This window comes from Mirounga angustirostris, unplaced genomic scaffold (assembly GCF_029215605.1).
Source record: "Mirounga angustirostris isolate CCGP_5_RB_7025 unplaced genomic scaffold, mMirAng1.0.hap1 SCAF_6, whole genome shotgun sequence".
In the NCBI taxonomy this organism is placed as follows: Eukaryota; Metazoa; Chordata; class Mammalia; order Carnivora; family Phocidae; genus Mirounga; species Mirounga angustirostris.
Window position 1 is genome coordinate 66,952,945 of NW_026991714.1, and position 17,422 is coordinate 66,970,366.

General features: G+C 56.5%; 1 protein-coding gene across 9 annotated transcripts in view; it reads right to left on the reverse strand.

The window, feature by feature from the left end:
* The window catches only part of LOC123846334 (signal recognition particle 9 kDa protein), a 59,637-nt gene that overhangs the window by 12,612 nt on the left and 29,603 nt on the right, over positions 1-17,422 (reverse strand). For 3 of the 9 annotated variants that reach the window (XM_064594465.1, XM_064594468.1, XM_064594470.1), the window contains exons 2-3: positions 4,134-4,321; positions 1,872-2,143 (exon numbers count right to left, since the gene is read on the reverse strand). In XM_064594465.1, the coding sequence (XP_064450535.1) occupies positions 1,872-2,143; positions 4,134-4,321 (460 nt within the window). Of the gene's footprint in view, positions 1-1,871; positions 2,144-4,133; positions 4,322-5,137; positions 5,299-13,171; positions 13,211-17,422 lie in introns of those variants that run through there. The other 6 variants (XM_064594467.1, XM_064594471.1, XM_045877638.3 and 3 more) reach the window with 4 other exon arrangements.

Sequence of the window (17,422 nt, forward strand, 5' to 3'; positions counted from 1 at the left end):
TGAATGGGAGAGAAGACAGTCTCTTGAATCAGTGGCGCCGGGATAATTAGGTATTCACATGAAAAACAATGGAGCTGGACCCCTACCTCACACCACTCACAAAAATTAACTCGAAATGGATCAAAGACTTAAATGTAAGACCTGAAACCACGAAACCCCTGGAAGGAAACACAGACACAGCTCTCCCAACGTGGGTCCTGGTGATGGTTTCTTGCATGTGACACCTAAAGCTCAAGCAACTGAAGCAAAAATAAACAAGTGGACAACATCAAACTAAAAAGCTTCTGCACAGCAAAGACAACCTGTGGAACGGGAGAAAATATTTGCAAACCATACGTTTGATAAGGGGTTAATCTCCAAAATATAGAAAGAACTCATCGACTCAGTAGCAGAAACACCACCCAATTAAAACATTGGCAAAGGACCTGAACAGACGCTTCACCGGAGAAGACATCCAGACGGCCAACAGACACATGAAAGGATGCTCAACATCACTCATCCTCAGGCAAATGCAAATCGAAACCACAGTGAGATCCCACCTCACACCTGTCAGAATGGCCATGATCAAAAAGATAAAAACACAAGAGATACCAGTGTTAGCAAGGATGTGGAGAAAAGGGAACCCTCTTACACTGTTGGTGGGAGTGCAAACTGGTGCAGCCACTCTGGAAAACAGTATGGAGGTTCCTCAAAAAATGAAAAACAGAACGACCATATGGTCCAGCAATTCCCATTTTGGGGAATATATATATATAAAAATGAAAACAATTCAAAAAGACATCTGCACCCCATGTTCACTGAAGCATTATTTACAGTAGCCAAGACACGTCTATGGATGGATGAACAGATCGAGACATTGTGGTATAAATGTGCACAATGGAATATTATTCAGCCATAAAAAAAACGAGGAAGTCCTACCACTCGTGACAATATGACGCCTTCATTACGCTAAGTGAAATAAGCCAGACAGAGAAAGGATCTCACTGATGTGTGGGATCTAAAACAACAAACAACAAACTCAGAAAAAGAGATCAGATGTGTGGTTACCAGAGGGGGGGTGGGGGGACTGGAGGAAGGGGTCAGAGGGTCCAAACCCCAGGTGCATGGTAAGTAAGCACGGGGGGTGTTGCGTAGCCGACATGCTGTGGGCTTGGAGGGAAGCTAAAATCCTGAGTTCTCGCCATGAGGAGGAAAGTGTTTTCTCTCTTTGTATTGGATCTGTACAAGCAACTGGACGTTAGCAGAACCTGCTGTGGTGATCATTTCACACCAAATATAAACCAAACCCTCACACCGTATGCCTCAACCTCACACCATGACGGGTCTCAATTATTTCTCAGACTGGGGAAAAATGCTTTTCCACTGAGGAAACTGTTCCCTCAGCCCAAACGATCTTGGGGTGACCTTGCCCAGACAATCTGAGAGGCGCCTTCCCTGCAGGCGAAGCTGTGGGACCACGTACCCCCCAGGGGGCACATGAGGTGGAGGGCTGCAGACAGAAAGGGCAATTTCTCGTAGGACTCTGTCTGATGGGCCGAGCAGCCTGAGCAGACACGGTACCCTGGACTCAAAACCTCGGGCGGGGTTGAGCTGCCCGAGGCCACGCTCTCTCCTTTCCAAGGCTGTTCCATCGCTGGGCCCGATTCTGCATTTCTTTGGCTTTTCAATGACCTCTGTGTTTCCCTGCCTTGCTCGAGGGCCCGCTGGGTTTGTGGGGATTCGGCATTCTTTCTGCCCCAGCGAGGTGACCCTACAAATACATCTGGAGGACCGGTATTTGGATTCTAGGTGGGGTCTAAGTCACGCCCCGCAACTGCGGAGGCCGCTCCCACGACAGACCGCCCTCACCAGCTGCTGTTGAGCAAACCTACCTTCAATCTTCGTCTTGAAGTGAGGGTACCTGTTGAGAATCTCCACCTGCTTCCTCCAGTCGAAGCCATTCCGCCAGTAGGAAAGGACTTTCCTCAGGTACTTGGAGTTGAAGCCAAAATGGAAGCGCACGTCCTCCAAAGGTGGGGTCAAACGGACCCTGTCGATCCTCCAGTGTAAGTCCTGGAGCAAAATGCGGGACCCCGGGGAGGGAGAGGGGTTGGGGGGTGGGGCAGAGCACAGAGCAGGTTTGTTTCCAGAACGCAGAGGAAGCCTGCAGTGACAAGACAGCGAGACAGCAGAGGAAAGCCGCCTCGTCCTGTTGGAGGGTGAGGAGGCCGCTGGTCTGCAGATGTGCGTGCTGGGCTGCCAGGTTCACCCCAGAAGGAGCCTCCTTGTTTCCCACAACAGCGGCTGTTCCCAAAGCCTATGTTCTTCGCTTTTAAAAAAATTAGAGAGAGAGAGCGCGCGCGTGTGCACTTGCAACGGGGAGGGCAGAGGGAGAGAGAATCTTAAGCAGCCTCCCCCTGAGCGCAGAGCCCGATGCAGGACTCGATCCCGGGGCCCGGAGATCACGACCCGAGCTGAAACCAAGAGTCAGCTCCTGAGCCGATGGAGCCCCCCAGGCGCCCCTATGTTCTTCACCTTTGACTTCATGTTTACTTCTCTTTGTTTTTAACCCCATGAATGACACGCATCTTTAAGTTCTCTGGGCTTACGCGTGGCCGGCAAACCTTTTGTCAGAGGCCAGACAGTAACTATTTTAGGCTTTTCTCGCGGCCACTGGGCCACTCTGTCCCCGGAGCCTGGAAGCAGCTGGAGGCAGGGCGCGGACGAACGGACATGGCTGTGTGCCAGTAACACTTTATTTACAGACACTGAAATCCGTGTGCCATGCACAGTTCACCCATCCCGAGACTGCTCTTTTTGGATTGTTTTCAGCCGTTTAAAGATGGAAAAGCTCTTCCTAGCATGGGGGCTGTATAAACAGGTGGCAGGACAGACATGTCCCATGGGCTGTGGTCAGCAGACTCCGAGCCTCAGCACTGAGGGAACCACGGTACCTCCGTTGGGATCAAGACACAGACCAGGAGAGAAGGCGCAAGCCGACCGGCCGAGCATTGGGCTAGGATGTCCGCGTCCGCTCCTGGGGCCTCCCAAGTGTTACCTTCTCAGTCAGCGTCCTCCCGAGCACTCCAGGAGCCCAGGGTTCAGATGTTTGAGACTGAGTCTGAGAAGCCATGGAAGGCGTTATCCTCAGGGCCCAGCCTCCGCCCTGAACAGTGAGGCGGCGGCAGCCCTACCCAAGGACGTCCGCCTGCTTTCTCTTGGGTGCAGCCCGCTTTCTGCTTCTTGAAAGCTCACTTTTTATTGGCACGTCTTACAGCATCCTACCTCACTGATCCCTCAGTTACCTTTCCTCCCTGCCCAGTCCTTCTCTCGACTACGGGACTATGAGGGAACGGCGGGAAGGGCCTCTCTCTCCACCGGGCACCCAGCACCGCACCTGCATACAGCAGGTGCTCCGATATGCATAGCCCGAGAGCAGGAATGGGTGGGGATGTCCCGGGTCCCATTCACCCTCCTGGCCCAGGATCCCACCCCACTGGGCACGGCCCCCTAACTCCAGCATGGGGAGGGGCACAAGCTCTGGAGTTGGATGGACTCGAGTTTGAATCCTGCTTATTATCTCAGTCACCTGGGGTAAATTGCTTTACCTCTCTGAGCTTCAATTTCTGCACCTGTAGAAGGAACGCCAGTCCTCACCCTACAGGGTCACTGCAGGGACTGAACGTGACCACAAGCACCTGGCACACAGCAGGCGCATAATTAATGCTGACCCTGCGGCAGCTTCTCTGTACCCGAGCATTTGATGTCACCATGGCTTGCTTCTCACTTAGGACCTCCGCCCGGGGCCCTGATGAGAACCTGCTGGCTTTCTCTTGCAAGCTCACTCCCAGGGTTTCATGGGGGCGCAAAGGAGGAGGAAGCTGCTTTCTGTGACCTTCGATGCAGGTGCCCGGGGCCAGCTGGCACGCCCCTCTCACCTGGGCCCTGCTGGGCCTTGGGCAGGGGAAGGAGGAGACAGAGGAGGAAGGAGCAGAGGGGACGGTGGGCAGGGGTCAGGCTCTGCACCTGCCCAGTGGGAGAAAAGCAGAGGGAAACCCGCTCCCCAGGTCTGTCCCAGCCGCAGCCTCATGGGAACCATTGAAGGGGCCTTGCTGCCCTCCCCTCTGCTCAGCCCCCTGCAAAAGGTGCCTTACCTCGATCTCCTCCTCGGAAGTCTCGACCTTGAAAGGGCGGATGCTCTCGTCCTCTGCAGCTGCGGGCCTCGCCCCAGGCCCCCACCACCCATCTTCAAGAGGCAACGTTTCCTCCTTGTCCCGGGAAACAAACCAGTAGATGACAAAACCCAGCACAGAGGTGAGGAGAATTTCCAGCCACATGATTCCTGCAAGAGCGAGGAGACGCTGAATCCCCACCTGCTCTCCCACCTGGCCCCTGACGTCATATACTTTTTTTTTAAAGTAAGCACCACGCCCAGCACGGAGCCCAGTGTGGGGCTCGAACTCATGACCCTGAGACCAAGACCCAAGCTGAGATCAATAGTCGGACCCTTAACTGACTGAGCACCCCAGACCTCAGGTACTTCTAACCTAGAAAAAGAATATAAGCACATAGAAGAACCGGAAACCAAGAAAAAAAAAGACAAGATTCATCTGTAATTCTACTGAGCTATGAAATTCATTCTTCAAATTAGAAATATATGGACTCAGGGCAGCTTCTCCATAAGCCCCGGGTGTGGGGGCTGCACTTCCACGGCCTTGCGTTTCTCTGAGGGGCCTTCAACGCTGGAAGCTTCTCTCCACCCTCCTGAGCTCCTCCATCCCCCAGGAGAGCTGGGCTCCGGAGGCTCTGCCCCTTACTGTCTCTGGAGGGACTTGTCCCCATGCACATCGGGAACCAGCAGGGAGGTTCAGGGGGTGTCACAGGGGGAGTGTTACAAGGCCCGAACACGGCCATACGTCTCAGCTGTAATTTTAAAACAGTTTTAGGAGATGGAATTCACATGATGTACAATCCACCTGCCTCAAGTGTAGGATCTGGTGATTTTTAATGCATTCGCAGCTACGTGCGGCCAGAACTACCATTTTAGAACATTTCCATTACCACAAAGAGAAACTCCGTAGGTCTCAGCCCCTTGATGTCCCTATGGCGGCCCAGCCCTAGGCAACCACGAACCCCCTTTCTGTCTGTGTAGACCCACCTATCACGTTCGTAGAAGCTGTCCAAGTCCTCTTTGCTGAAGGACCTGCTGGGGCCTTGCCGAGGCCCTGAGGTTGGCTCCTGCCGCAGCCGCCCCCCTAAACCGGGCCACCGGGGGGCTGGTCCTTGAAATCCTGGTCCACGGGCGTCCAGAAATCACAGGCTCCCTGCCCTTCCCGCAGCACCTCAGAGATCGAAAGTCCCTTGCTGTCCCCACCCCACTGATACAGGGGACAGGTGTGTGCCCCCCTCCCCCCCAGGCCTTCTCGCTGCTGGGGGCTTGCGATCTGGGCAGGTGACAGGCAGTGTTGGGGAGGGCTTCCTCCGGGCTCTGCTCGGAGCACTCTGTGCCATTCAGCTCACCTAATTATTGTAATAGGCCCATTTTACAGATGAGGAAATGAAGGCTAAGCAGTGTGTCCAAGCCCGAAGAGCCCGCAGATGGGGGAGGCAGGTTCCCAAACTGGATGGACACCCTCCCACCTTACTCCCCACGCTTGGTTACGCGGGGAAGATTTCTCTGCACAATGGAACTGTGTGCCTCTCGAAGGCAGGGAGGATGTCCTTTGCCGCCCTAAACTCTCTCTGTTTCCCTCTAAGGTGGCACGGCGACGTGGACGGCACCACCACAACTGTAAGGGAGCTAGCTCCTAGAGAGAAACTAGGATAAATCAAAACCTTGCAGGAGAATTTCCTACAATCTCTGGAAAACGGGCAGAATCTACTAGAACTGGACCTTGACGAAGTCTGTGACTCAGCAATTACCCCAGGTATAGACCTGCCCTGAACGTGTGCACATTTGCTAAAAGCCATAAACAGCAGCTCTATCTGTGCAGCCCCCCAAACTAGAAATGACCCAACGCCACCCATTCCGGATCACGGGGTCTTCACGATAGCACCCCACACTATGAGACGGTGCCAAGCCGGAGAGCCAGACGCAAGAGAGCACACGTGGCCTGATTCCCTTTATAGAAAGGAAAGGACAAGCACGACCGTAATCTACGGCGAGACTCCGGGAAGGTGTTTTCCTCAGGCGGCGGGGCGGGGCCGGCACTCACGGCTGTTAAAGTCCCGTGTGATTACAAAGTGTGGAAGGGACAGGTCTGCAAGCGGCCCAGGGAAGAGAGACGCGAAGAGCAAGGCTCGGGCAGGAGCAGGGCACAAGTCAGGGGTGCGCAGAGCCGTCGCCGCAGGGACACTCTGTTAGGAGCCAGGGTGGCCACGGTCACGGGCCCCCCGAGCCTGCATGCTGCCCCTCAACTGCGGCAACCCAACTGGGCTCTGGTTCTTTACTCAGCAAGACAGGCAGCCTGGTTCCCGGAAGCTGGGGGTGCACGGGAGGGCTGACCCGATCGCTGGGTCCCCTGGCGGGGGCGACACACTATCTTCCAGCCCCACCACACGCCAAGTGACACGCAGACCCCTTGTGGGTTTGGGGAAGCACCGTGATCCATCTGGGTATCACCGTTTGAGGATCCGGTGTGGCTTTCCCGGAGAACCCCCATTCCGTGGTACACCCCCCCAAGAGAAACTCTGACCACCCTGACTTTAAGAACTGGAACATCTTGGGGTTTACAAAAAGGGAGCTTCTACTGTTTCCGGCAGTTGAAATCCCAGTGCTACCGCTTTCCCGCGAGCTACCAAACCACCCTGCACATTTGTGGCCTCGTAAACTGGGGGTAACCATGCCCGGCTCAAAGCAGGTGCTCCGCCAATGTGCCTTCCTTCCCCTGAATCCCTTTTTACTGTGCACAATCTTCAGGCTGGCAGAGACCCCAGGGGACACCGTCTCTATTAGACAAATGAGCCCGCACCCCAGAGCCGTGCATGACACGGGCACCTGCCATCTGGGAGTATCTTCTCCCCAAGGACGTGGCTTGGGAGGATGGAGGCAGTGCGATGGGACCTCTGGCCATCTGCATCCTGAAACCCCTGTCCCTGGGCAGGTGCCCGTCTTTGTTTCCGTCTGTCCTGAGAAGCTGCAATTCTCAGCCCTGGGGGCAGATTTCTGTCTGGCCTTCACGTTTTCAGGGAGAGCTCTTGCACAGGGTCAGCTCCTGCTGGGGTAGAAAACACTCCACCCCCTTCAAAACATCAAGGTTCAGGAGCCACTGTGAAAACTTCAGAAGAGTCATGCGATGCAGAAGCAGCAGGCCTGCTTCGTGGGGCGGGCTCCTGCTACCCGAGCCTGGGAGGCACGCTCTGAAAGCTCCCGAGACGTATTCGACCTGACTGCATTGCCCTGTGTTGTTTGGTTCGTAATGCACTTTCCCAGAACCCAGACCAAACACTCTGCTGGGAGAGCTGGGGGAGCAGAGGGGAGGAAGTCTTTCCCAACGAAAGCATTTTTTCCTTGGAGTTAGGCTACCCTTCCTAAAAAAGAGATCAGCTTGCCTCATAAGGAAAATGTACTTTTTGTTGTAAACCAGCCTGATTTCTTTCTTTCTTGTTTAGCATAATACCTGACAGCGGTCATGTGGTTACAGGAGACTGTGCTCAGAGGGACGTTGAGGACTCGGATAAGAAACGAGATCCTATGGAGTTTAAATCCCCAAATTCTTCCCTGAGGTCAAGTTCTGGACACATACTTATGCAACCGGGGGGAAAAAATCACGATCGGGGCGCCTGGTGGCTCCATCGGTTGAGCGTCTGCCTTCGGCTCATGTCATGATCCCAGGGTCCTGGGATCGAGCCCCACATCGGGATCCCTGCTCAGCGGGAAGCCTGCTTCTCCCTCTGCCCCTCACTGGCTTATGCTCTCTCTCTCTCCCTCACTCTCTCTCAAATAAATAAATAAATAAAATCTTAAAAAAAATCAGGGATCAGTTTGCAGCGAAGTTACTTGGGCAATATGGTGACCTTAGGACTGAACGTAAAGTACTTGAAAGTGACAAGGGAAGCCCCCGGGGCAGTGAACTGTTTCCTCCTGCCTTGCTGGGTCTGACTTAGGAAGCACAACTCTAAATGCAGGAGGGCAAATAAAGGAGGCGCTTCCGTCTGCCACATGGCTGAAAAGAACATTAGTCTGATAATTTTACCGAATGCCATCTCTCTGTTGTGCTTGGGGCAAAAACACAAGTTTAAAAACAGACAATTCATTTAAGGACTGAGACTAAAAGCTCCACTCTTTTCTTGTAACTTGAATTTGGTCTGTATAAAGTATCAGGAAGTCATGTATTCTTGTAAAGTAAATGGGAGATTTGGATTGGTGCCTTGGAAAAGTAAGGATCGCTTTGCTTTTTGGACCAGAGACGAGCTCAGCAGACACCGCGCGTGCGTGTGACGAGGAGCCGGGTTCTTTGCAGGCACAGGGAGTGAGCAGGTGCCCACGCTCCAGCAGGACAGACGTGCTGATGGACACCTGACACCCTCCCAGGGATGGGCACAATGATACACGTACGCAGGTGGAGAAGCGTGCAAAGGTGGGCATGGTTAAGTCGGCCACAGAGGCTTCACGAGGAGGCAGCGGATTGGAGGGATACCCCGGGGTCCGCCGGCAGCGCACCTGCAGCGAGGAGCCCCGGGGGCCCCCACGTGGGCAGTGCTGGCGCTGACAGGCGAGAGCTCCGGGGTGCGGCTCTCGTGTCTGTCCCTTCCCCACCCTTCTGTGATGTGTTACTTCATCACGCCGCCGCCGGGGGGTTGTAACTCAGAGTCAGGATTGTCATTCAGGCGCCCCTTCTGTAGACTGGGAGCCGGGACTCGGGAGCGAGGTAAGGAAATGGGCACGGCGTGGCTGCGTGAGAAGGTGGGCTGGCCGGGTTACTGGGGACCCAGCACTGTGCCCCTGCAGCCTGCAGCGAGCTGGCCGCTCAGCAAACATGCGCCCGGATTGAGGCAGCGCCGCTAGGCACCAGCGACCTTCCGCCCTTCCTTCCTGGCTCGGGAGTTTGCTTTTAGCGGCAAAGCCCAGCTAAACGCTATGCTTCTTGGCCCTCCCTGCAGCTCCGTCTGATGGAGGGATTAGGTGCCGACGAAGAGCCGTAAGTGTATTTGGGGCAGAGCCACCCGCGGCCCCGACAGCACTGGGTATGAATTGGGAAAAGACGCCCGTTCTTCAAAACACGATCAGAAAATTAACCTACTGTACTGCTTCGGTCATAAGATGCCTCATTGTCATCTGCTGGAAAGTATTTGTAAGTAAACATGCAAATCCACGATGTGGGTGACCTGCATTGCATCTCTCGGGTCGCACAGTGCGCCACCTGCACGAGGGTGCATGGGTCCTGCACGTGTGTGGCAGACCACGTAAAGGGCGCTGACTCAGCTGGGAAGCTTGCACCTCTTGCCCTTCCCCTTCCTCCTTCATGTTTCTGGGGATACAGATGCGATGCCTGGACCCCGGTAGCCATTTTGGGCCAGGAGGGGATCTTGAGGAGAGAGGTCAGCGCTGGGGCAGTGATGGGGATGATGGGTTCCCGCTGACTGTGGCGCCAGTGGCCCAGTCCTGGATTACTTACTCCAAACTTCCTCTGGCTGACAGGGGAACAAACTTCTTTATTGTTTGGGCCACTGTCACTCTGTTGTATTATATCAATCCTCACGAATTGTGAAAGTCGGGGGGAAAAGAAAATATACCCAGTCCTCCCTGTGGACACTCTCTCAACAAGAAACACTCAGTCTTCAAAAGGTTCACTGCTGTATCTGTGCTCCCTGGCTGAGACATGTACCTGATGAATAAACATCGTCCTGTGGCCGGGCCACAGAGAAGGGATGTTCTCCAAGGGCAGACACAATGCAGTGGTGGGCGGGGAGTCCATGGAACCTGCGCCCTCATCCTTCTCGAGGACAAGAGAGGGTGTCTTCCCACTCGGCTGCTTCTTTACATGAAAGACAATTCTGTGACATCTGTCAAAATGTGAACCACGTGTGACCGGCAACTCCACGCTGGGATTTCTCTCCCCAGAACATGGAACCTGCGTTGTCATAAAATGTCTTATGCACAAGAGTATTTGCTGCAGGTTTTCTCCCCCTGCCCTCTCGGTAAAAGGGTAAGACTGGAAACAACCTGAATGTCCATCAGCTGGGGACGGAAATAAGCTGTGACGGATTCATTGAACGAATTTAGGGCCAGCCACCCCAAATGTGCCCCTTTGGCATTGTGATGATTTTAAATAAAAGTCACTTAGGAAGCAGCTGGTGCGAGAGCCCTCAGACCCTCCTGTGTCCCCCTGAAAGCAGGAAAACAAGCCTCCCAAATGGAAAATGCCCTTCCTGTTGTAAGAAGTAGAAAGACACCCTTACCACCAGAGATGAGGACTTGAGAGCTGAGGAAGCGGTAGAAACAGGCCGTGTTCTGTGTTTCTAATCTACTAGCTGCGGTCTAAATCCTGATTAGAATTCCCCCAATTGGGCGCCTGGGTGGCTCAGTTGGTTAAGTGACTGCCTTCGGCTCAGGTCATGATCCTGGAGTCCCGGGATCGAGTCCCACATCAGGCTCCCTGCTCGGCAGGGAGTCTGCTTCTTCCTCTGACCCTCCTCCCTCTCATGCTCTCTGTTTCTCATTCTCTCTCTCGCAAATAAATAAAATCTTAAAAAAAAAAAAAAAGAATTCCCCTGATTAAGGCTCGCAAACGCCTGTTTTCTTGATCCTCCATTCCTCACACATTGATTGTCTCTTTGTCTCAAAAGTATAAAAACTGTCTGCCTCAGTCATTTCTTTGGGCCCCAATGTCTTTTTTTTTTTTTTTTTTTTTAAGATTTCATATTTATTTGAGAGAGAGCGAGCGAGAGAATACAAGCAGGGAGATCAGGAGAGGGAGAAGCAGACTCCCCTCAGAGCAAGGAGCCCGACATGGGGCTCGATCCCAGGACCCCGGGATCATGACCTGAGCCGAAGGCAGATGCTTCACTGACTGAGCCCCCCAGGCGTCCCAGGCCCCAATGTCTTTACTGGACGTCCGTGCACAGGTCATAAAACTTTGGGGTTTTTCTCCTGGTTAATCTGTCTTGTGTAAATTGAATTCTTAGTCCAGCTGAAGACCCTGAGGGTAGAGGAAGAATTTTTCCTTCCCTACACTATGCAGAAGGTCACTTACCTGCAGTTCCAGAAAGATCTCCCTGATAGTTAAGTGAGAGCAGCAGGTACCACCGTGTTGACCAAAGGACACAACGTGCTGTGGACAGTCTGGGAATTCACCCGGACACTGGCAACAGTGACTGCCCCAAGATTTTATTTACGATTTAAGCAGGGGAGGAACAGAGGGAGAGAGAGAATCTCCAGCAGACTCCACGCCGAGCATGGAGCTCGATCCCACGACCCCGAGATTGGGACCTGAGCCGAAACCAAGAGTCGGATGCTCAACCGACTGAGCCACCAGGGGCCCCATGAGGGAACAGTCTTGCACTAAATAAGCTTTCGTACCTTGAAAAAAATCATCTTTTACCAAATGCATGTACTATCTAGTCAAAAACAACATAATCATACATTTTTTAAAACAGGAAAACACGTAAGGGTGACGAGAGTCTTCCCTGTGACTCGGCGTCAACAGTGAGTCGGACACCGTCTCCGGGCCAGAGCTGCACAGAACACGCTCACGCAGCTGTGGCCGGGGTCCCACTCTGTGACCTCCGGGTGGCCGAGACCCCGTCGGGATAAAGGACAATCTGGAAGTCCGGGGGCCTCTGTGGGCCACAGGCCTGGTGGAAATGTGAAGCCAATGGGTGAACAGGGCAGGCCGGGCTGCCAGAGATCCTGTGTCCAAACGGGGCCGTCCCTTCCTTGCGCGTGGCCCCTGCCGGCACGGGTGACAGACACATGCGTGGTTCTAACCTAGACCCCAACGCCCCCCTGCCAACGCGCCTGCTCCCGAGGATCTCAAAGCCTCCCCTGGTGCATCTGCAATTGTTCCGTGATCTCGTCTTCTTCTGGGGTTCCCGCTCACCATGGTGGGCACTACCCACCTTCCGAGCGCCGCACCAAAGGCCCAGACCATGACCTTGAACCCTCCTGCGTTCCACCCGCGTGGATGCAACCTATCGGCAAGTTCCAGCAGCTCTACCTCCAAGATAGTCTCGAGTCCACCTCCGTGACCACCTCCCCTGGACCAAAGCAAAGCCCCGGCCCGTCCCCTCACACGTGCGCTGCCCCCTCCCACATCCTCTGCAGTCAGAGTGACCTTCAACCCGCTTGCATCCCATCCCTCCTTAAAACCCTCGAATAGCTTCCCACTGCCCTTGGAACAGAGGGACACCGGCTCGCCCTTCAAGGCCCCTGCGGTCTGGGCTGCCCACCTCTCCCCTCCTCGCCCTCTCTGGGCCCAACCCCCACCTTCTTGGGGTCCTTCGGGCTCACCACGCTCCCTCCTCCTGCGGGGCCGATGCCCGTTCCTCAGTCTGCTCTTCCCTCCCGTTCTCAGCTGCTTAACTCCCACTCCTCCTTCAGATTTCAAATCTAGTGTCCTTTCTCCCGGCAGCCTAGCCTGACCTCTTTCAGCTCGGTGCGCCTCCCAACCCTAGCTCCTATCACGGTCATGTTTGTTCAAGGTTCTGCGCTACGGGCCGCCCCCGCTGGAGGGAAGCTCCTTGCGGGTCGAGACCCTGTCTGCCTCGGCTCCCCTCGGGTCCCCACTGCCTGGCGTGCCCTGGATGCTCAGAAGTATCCGTCGGATGAATGAGTTTAACGATTCTTCGAATGACAGTGTTGAAACTTTTTAGAACTTTGGAACCAAGAGATGGCTGAATGCTCCCTGAGGAATCATACAGGACCCACTTCTCAGCCTACTCTGTAGATGAAGGCCCCCTGTATCTGAGATGCAGGGAGAGGGCTGGGTAGGTGGCAGGGGGCTCCATGGCAGATCTCCCCCAGAAGGAAGAGTGGACCGCCAGTACGCCAGGCGGACTGCAGATCTCGGGGTTCTGGATCTAAACAGATGAGGATCAGACTCAGGACCCCGCTGAAGGCAACGGGGTGGGGGGTGTGCCAGCCTGCTCTCAGAGGCCCCTCCCTCACACCCAGGCAGGTGGGAGAACCCCACCATCAGCAAGTGCTCCTGAACTCACTGAGAGTAGCAGCCATCCCGGGCCCTGCACTTACCCGTCCGGCCTCGGGCCAGGGCATCCCAGGCTGCTCTTGGGAGGGGGCCCAGCTCTGCCGCCCCCGGGGGACCCCGCCCTCCGCCCCCACGGCCCTGATGGTTTCCTGTGATTCACACTCACATGAGAGGGAGAACCTCAGCCAATTCTGGGGGGAGTGTGTCTCAACAGAGAACTCTGGGGCAGAGGCGTGGGGGGGACACGGAGACACCACGGGCCCCCCTGACACCAGGCCAGGCAGTGAGGTGGCGCTGGGGGTCTGCGTGCGCCCCCCCGGGCCCAGGCCCCTGGCCACCCTCCCCAGTCTGGCCGCGCCTGCCTGGCTGAAGGCGAAAGGACATCCAGCGGGGAGGGACAAACAGATGGCTTCCCTTCCAGTGCAGGGCCGGCCTGCCAAGGCAGGAAGAACGGGAATGTTCTGCCGCCCAGGCACTGCTGACAGCCACCGCCCAGCCAAGGGGCTTCCTGAAGTTCCCTGGGGCCGAGAGCACCCTGGGGGTGCGGCTGGCCCGGATGGAGTGGGGAGGGGGGTACATCCTGCCCGGCCCCACACAGCCTCTGCCCCCAAAGACCTTTCCCCCGGACCCCGGTGGCCAATGGGGCCTCAGAGTGGGCGATGGGCGAGGCCCGGGACAGCCGCCAAGCAGCACGCCCTGCCCCCCTGCCCCCCCACCCCGCCCCGCGGCCTGGAGCACAGCCTGGGACAGCAGCCTGGAGCCAGCCCCGAGGTTGCAGGCAAAAACCAAGCAGAAGGAAAGAGCAGTAAAAATAGCGCGGGGCGGGGTGCGGGCTTCTTGGGGGGAGCCCTGCTCTGGGCCTGGTGGAGGCTCGTCGCCACCTGCCATGTGGCCTGTCCCCCACCCCCCAAACCGACTATTCGTGCCTCTGCATAGACAGAACATGACTGGTGTTGCTGGTCGGATGGAGTGTTCTCGGAGCCGGGAGCCAGCCGGCCGCTGGTCAGGCGCTGGCTGCCTGCCTCCGGTCCTGGCCCTTTCGCCCACTCCAGGCCAGTGGCCCCACCTCTCCAGGCCTCACTGAACTGGGGGGATTCAGAGAGTCACCTACGGGGGCACTCACTTTGCTTGTCAGTCCCCAGAACACCCCGACCCGTGTCCTTATCCAGCACTTTCCCTGAGGAAGTGCTTCCCGAACCGAGATGGGGAGCTGAGCGGTGGTCCTCGGAGGAGCAACGGCAGAAAGTGAGGGGTGCCCAGCCTGCCTCTCCAGCAGCGGGACAAGGGAGGGCCAATGGCAGGGCTGGCCGACCCCAAGCACCTCGGGAGAGGGCCCGGGGAATGCAGACTTAGCTGCCGAGCAGAGGTCCACACAGACCCATGGACACAGCCCTCCACGCAGGCCTGGGGCTGAGTAACGCAGGGGGCCCCGGGGTCACTGGAGGCCCTGCTCCCTCTCCTGGGCTGCCCCAGGAGACCGGGCCAGTTCTCCACTGGCCTTACCTTACAAGAGAAAAGCCCCGAGCAGAGCTCAGGTCACTGCCTCTGAGGAAAAGCAATTTACCTTGCCTGGGATTTCAACACTTGGCATCCCATTCATGAGGAGCGGGGGGGGGGGGGGGGGGGGGGGGGGGCGTGCAGGCTGAAATGCGGTCATGCGCATACTCGATCTCCTTCCCCTCTGCCCCCCAGGGTGGCCAACCCTCAACAATGTGCTCCCTGGTCTGGAAGCTTCCTCAATGTTGTTGTGTAAGGCGATAGCGCCCTTGGCCGGGGCCTCGCTGAGTAACCTAAGCCAGCTTTCTCCTCTGGCGAAAGGCCCCATCCAGGAATGTTCTGGGCTGTTGGTATCTTGGTAGGGGTTAGTTTGCTTGCGGCAATGTCTGGGTAGCAGAAAGGAATAAAAAGTTGCAAAAGGCTAAAAAGACTTCTCGAGTACGGTGGAAGGTCCCGGCGGACACAGCAGCCTGCCTTGGAGGGAGAGAGGCGGGTGCAGACCTGGGCGAGGACCTGCCACCTTCCTGCGCGTGGTGGCTGGGCCTGCTGGCTGCCACCTCGCAGCGACCATGTGGTCCAGCAAGTAGGCAAAAAAACCCCCCAAAAAAACCAAAAATGGGAAAGTGGAAAAATACATCCATGTCCCTCCAAAGACTTGGAAAGAGAGTCAGACTCCCTGAGCTGCACATGTCACTGCGTTGGGTCCAAGAAGACAACTGAATTCAGTGTATTTATCAATCTTCCCCAAAGGTAAGGGCGGCAAAAACTGTTCCCGACCCGGGGACCTCCTGTTCCTCCCATGGTCCTCCTTTGTGGGTCAGCTATAGAATCTTCTGGAACGTCTCTGAGCTCCTCGGAGACAAGAACCTTTTGTCCCCTAATGGGAGCACCTCCTGCGAGGCCTCGGAGAGGGAGGCTTTGCAGCAGCGGGACCACGCACCCACACACTGGACACAGTGGGGTGTCCACGCCAGGTCTGTGAGCCCGGCTGGGGGAGGGCCTGGGCTGGACCTCAGAGGGTGAGGAAGGGTGAACCCATGACCTCCCTCAGGAAAGTAAACACACCTTGATGGAAGTGAAAACCCCAGTTTGAACTCGGTTTGCACCGAGTGTGTTTGGTTATATAACTAAGGATGGGACTGCGCGCCCGCGCCCTGTGCGCCCACGCTCTCCTCGGCGAGAGGGAGGTTTTCCCAGAGCGCGCACCATTCCGCTCTCCTTAGGGAAGGCAGGTCGCTGACTCCTTGGCAAAACTTGGGTCCCCTCTTGGGGAACTGCTCGGGGGCCTTCTCCCTGCTGCACCCCCAACCCTATCCACACAGCACCCTGGAGTGCAGGGCCCAGCGCAGGAACACCCACAGGAGGGTGGGTGGCGACCAGGGGGCCAGCTGGGCTGCTTCAATCCTGAGCCCCCGACCTCTGCCCGAGGGTTTGCAGCTGCCCTCCTGCCCTCCATAGGCGGCAGGGTCCCCCCAGGCCCCATCAAAACTGACCGCTCCCCACCGACACATTTCCGTCCCTGAAGATCCATTTGGACTTCTTAACTGCACAGTTGTCAGATACTAGAGCTCCGGGGCCTTGCAGACTGAACAGCTCAACCCCCTCATTTTAGGGATGAGGTCTGGGGAGGGGGAGGGACATATGGATGGCACAGGTAGGACACACGTCCCCTCTTCTTTCTAGGCCAACTCGCCTTCCGCACCACTGTATTACCTCAGTGAAAAGAACTGCTGAGGATTCGGGGTCGAGGGCCCTTCCAGAGGTGGGTTGGGGCATAAGCTCCAGGGGCCCCGCAAACCCACAGCTGCCCGCGCTTCCTGTGGTCCTCCGGGCCCAGTGCGCGTCCTTGGCGCGATCCCCTCAACAGTGGCCCCCCCTCATTCTGTGTGCCCGGCTGTGTTCCGCGGCTCTGCGCACCTCCACTCAAGAACGGAGAAATGTGGAGTCTGGCCGTCCCTGTGCCGCCTCGGGTCTGGGCCCGGGCCAGGACGCTGAAGAGGATAGTCTGGGTGCCTGGGGAGCGGTTACTAAGCCTGGGGTCTATCGGGCTCGTGCGTCCATGGCTGGGGCTCCCTGTCAGTGGCCGTGGGAGCCCGGGACAGGCCCCTCTGCCCAAGCACACTTGGCCACTTTGAAGAGACACCCCGGCAAAAGGCCCTAGGCCCATGGGGGCACACAGGTTGCAGCAGATGGCCTTGAGGTTCACTCTGGCTACCCTGCTGAGCAGCTACTGTCTGTGTGTCTTTGGAGGTCTTTCCCTTCCTGGCACTGGGTGGGGGGCGGGGGCAGGCGCAGAAAGTTCCTGAGTCCTCTCGCGCTCAAGCTGGGCCAGTGCCATTTACACAGGAGGTCATTCACACCGAAGGCCCTGGTGGCAGCCAGGCCCACACTCAGAAAACACAGATTAAGGTCGTCTGTGCCAGGAGCTCTCCTGCCCCAGGGCCTTTGCTCTCGCTCTTCCCTCAGCCTGGTGCACAGTCCCCGAGGGCAATCTGCCACTCGCCACTCCTCAGGATTATTCAGACATCACCTCTCAACCGCGGCTTCTCTTTCACCTGACACCCCTTCCCTCTCCAGGGTTTTACTGTCTTCTGATGCACTTATATTTTACAAGTTTATTTTATCCTCCGCCTCTGCCTCCTAAACCTGCCCGCCTCGTGAGGGCACGTTCCGCCGCAGCCCCCTGCCCAGGGCAGAGCCAGCGGTCCCTGAGCACCGCCCACGCCTCTCAGGGAAACACACCGGTCCTCCACGGCCCTCCTAGGTGTGGAAATTTGGGGGAAAGCCACTGCCGAACA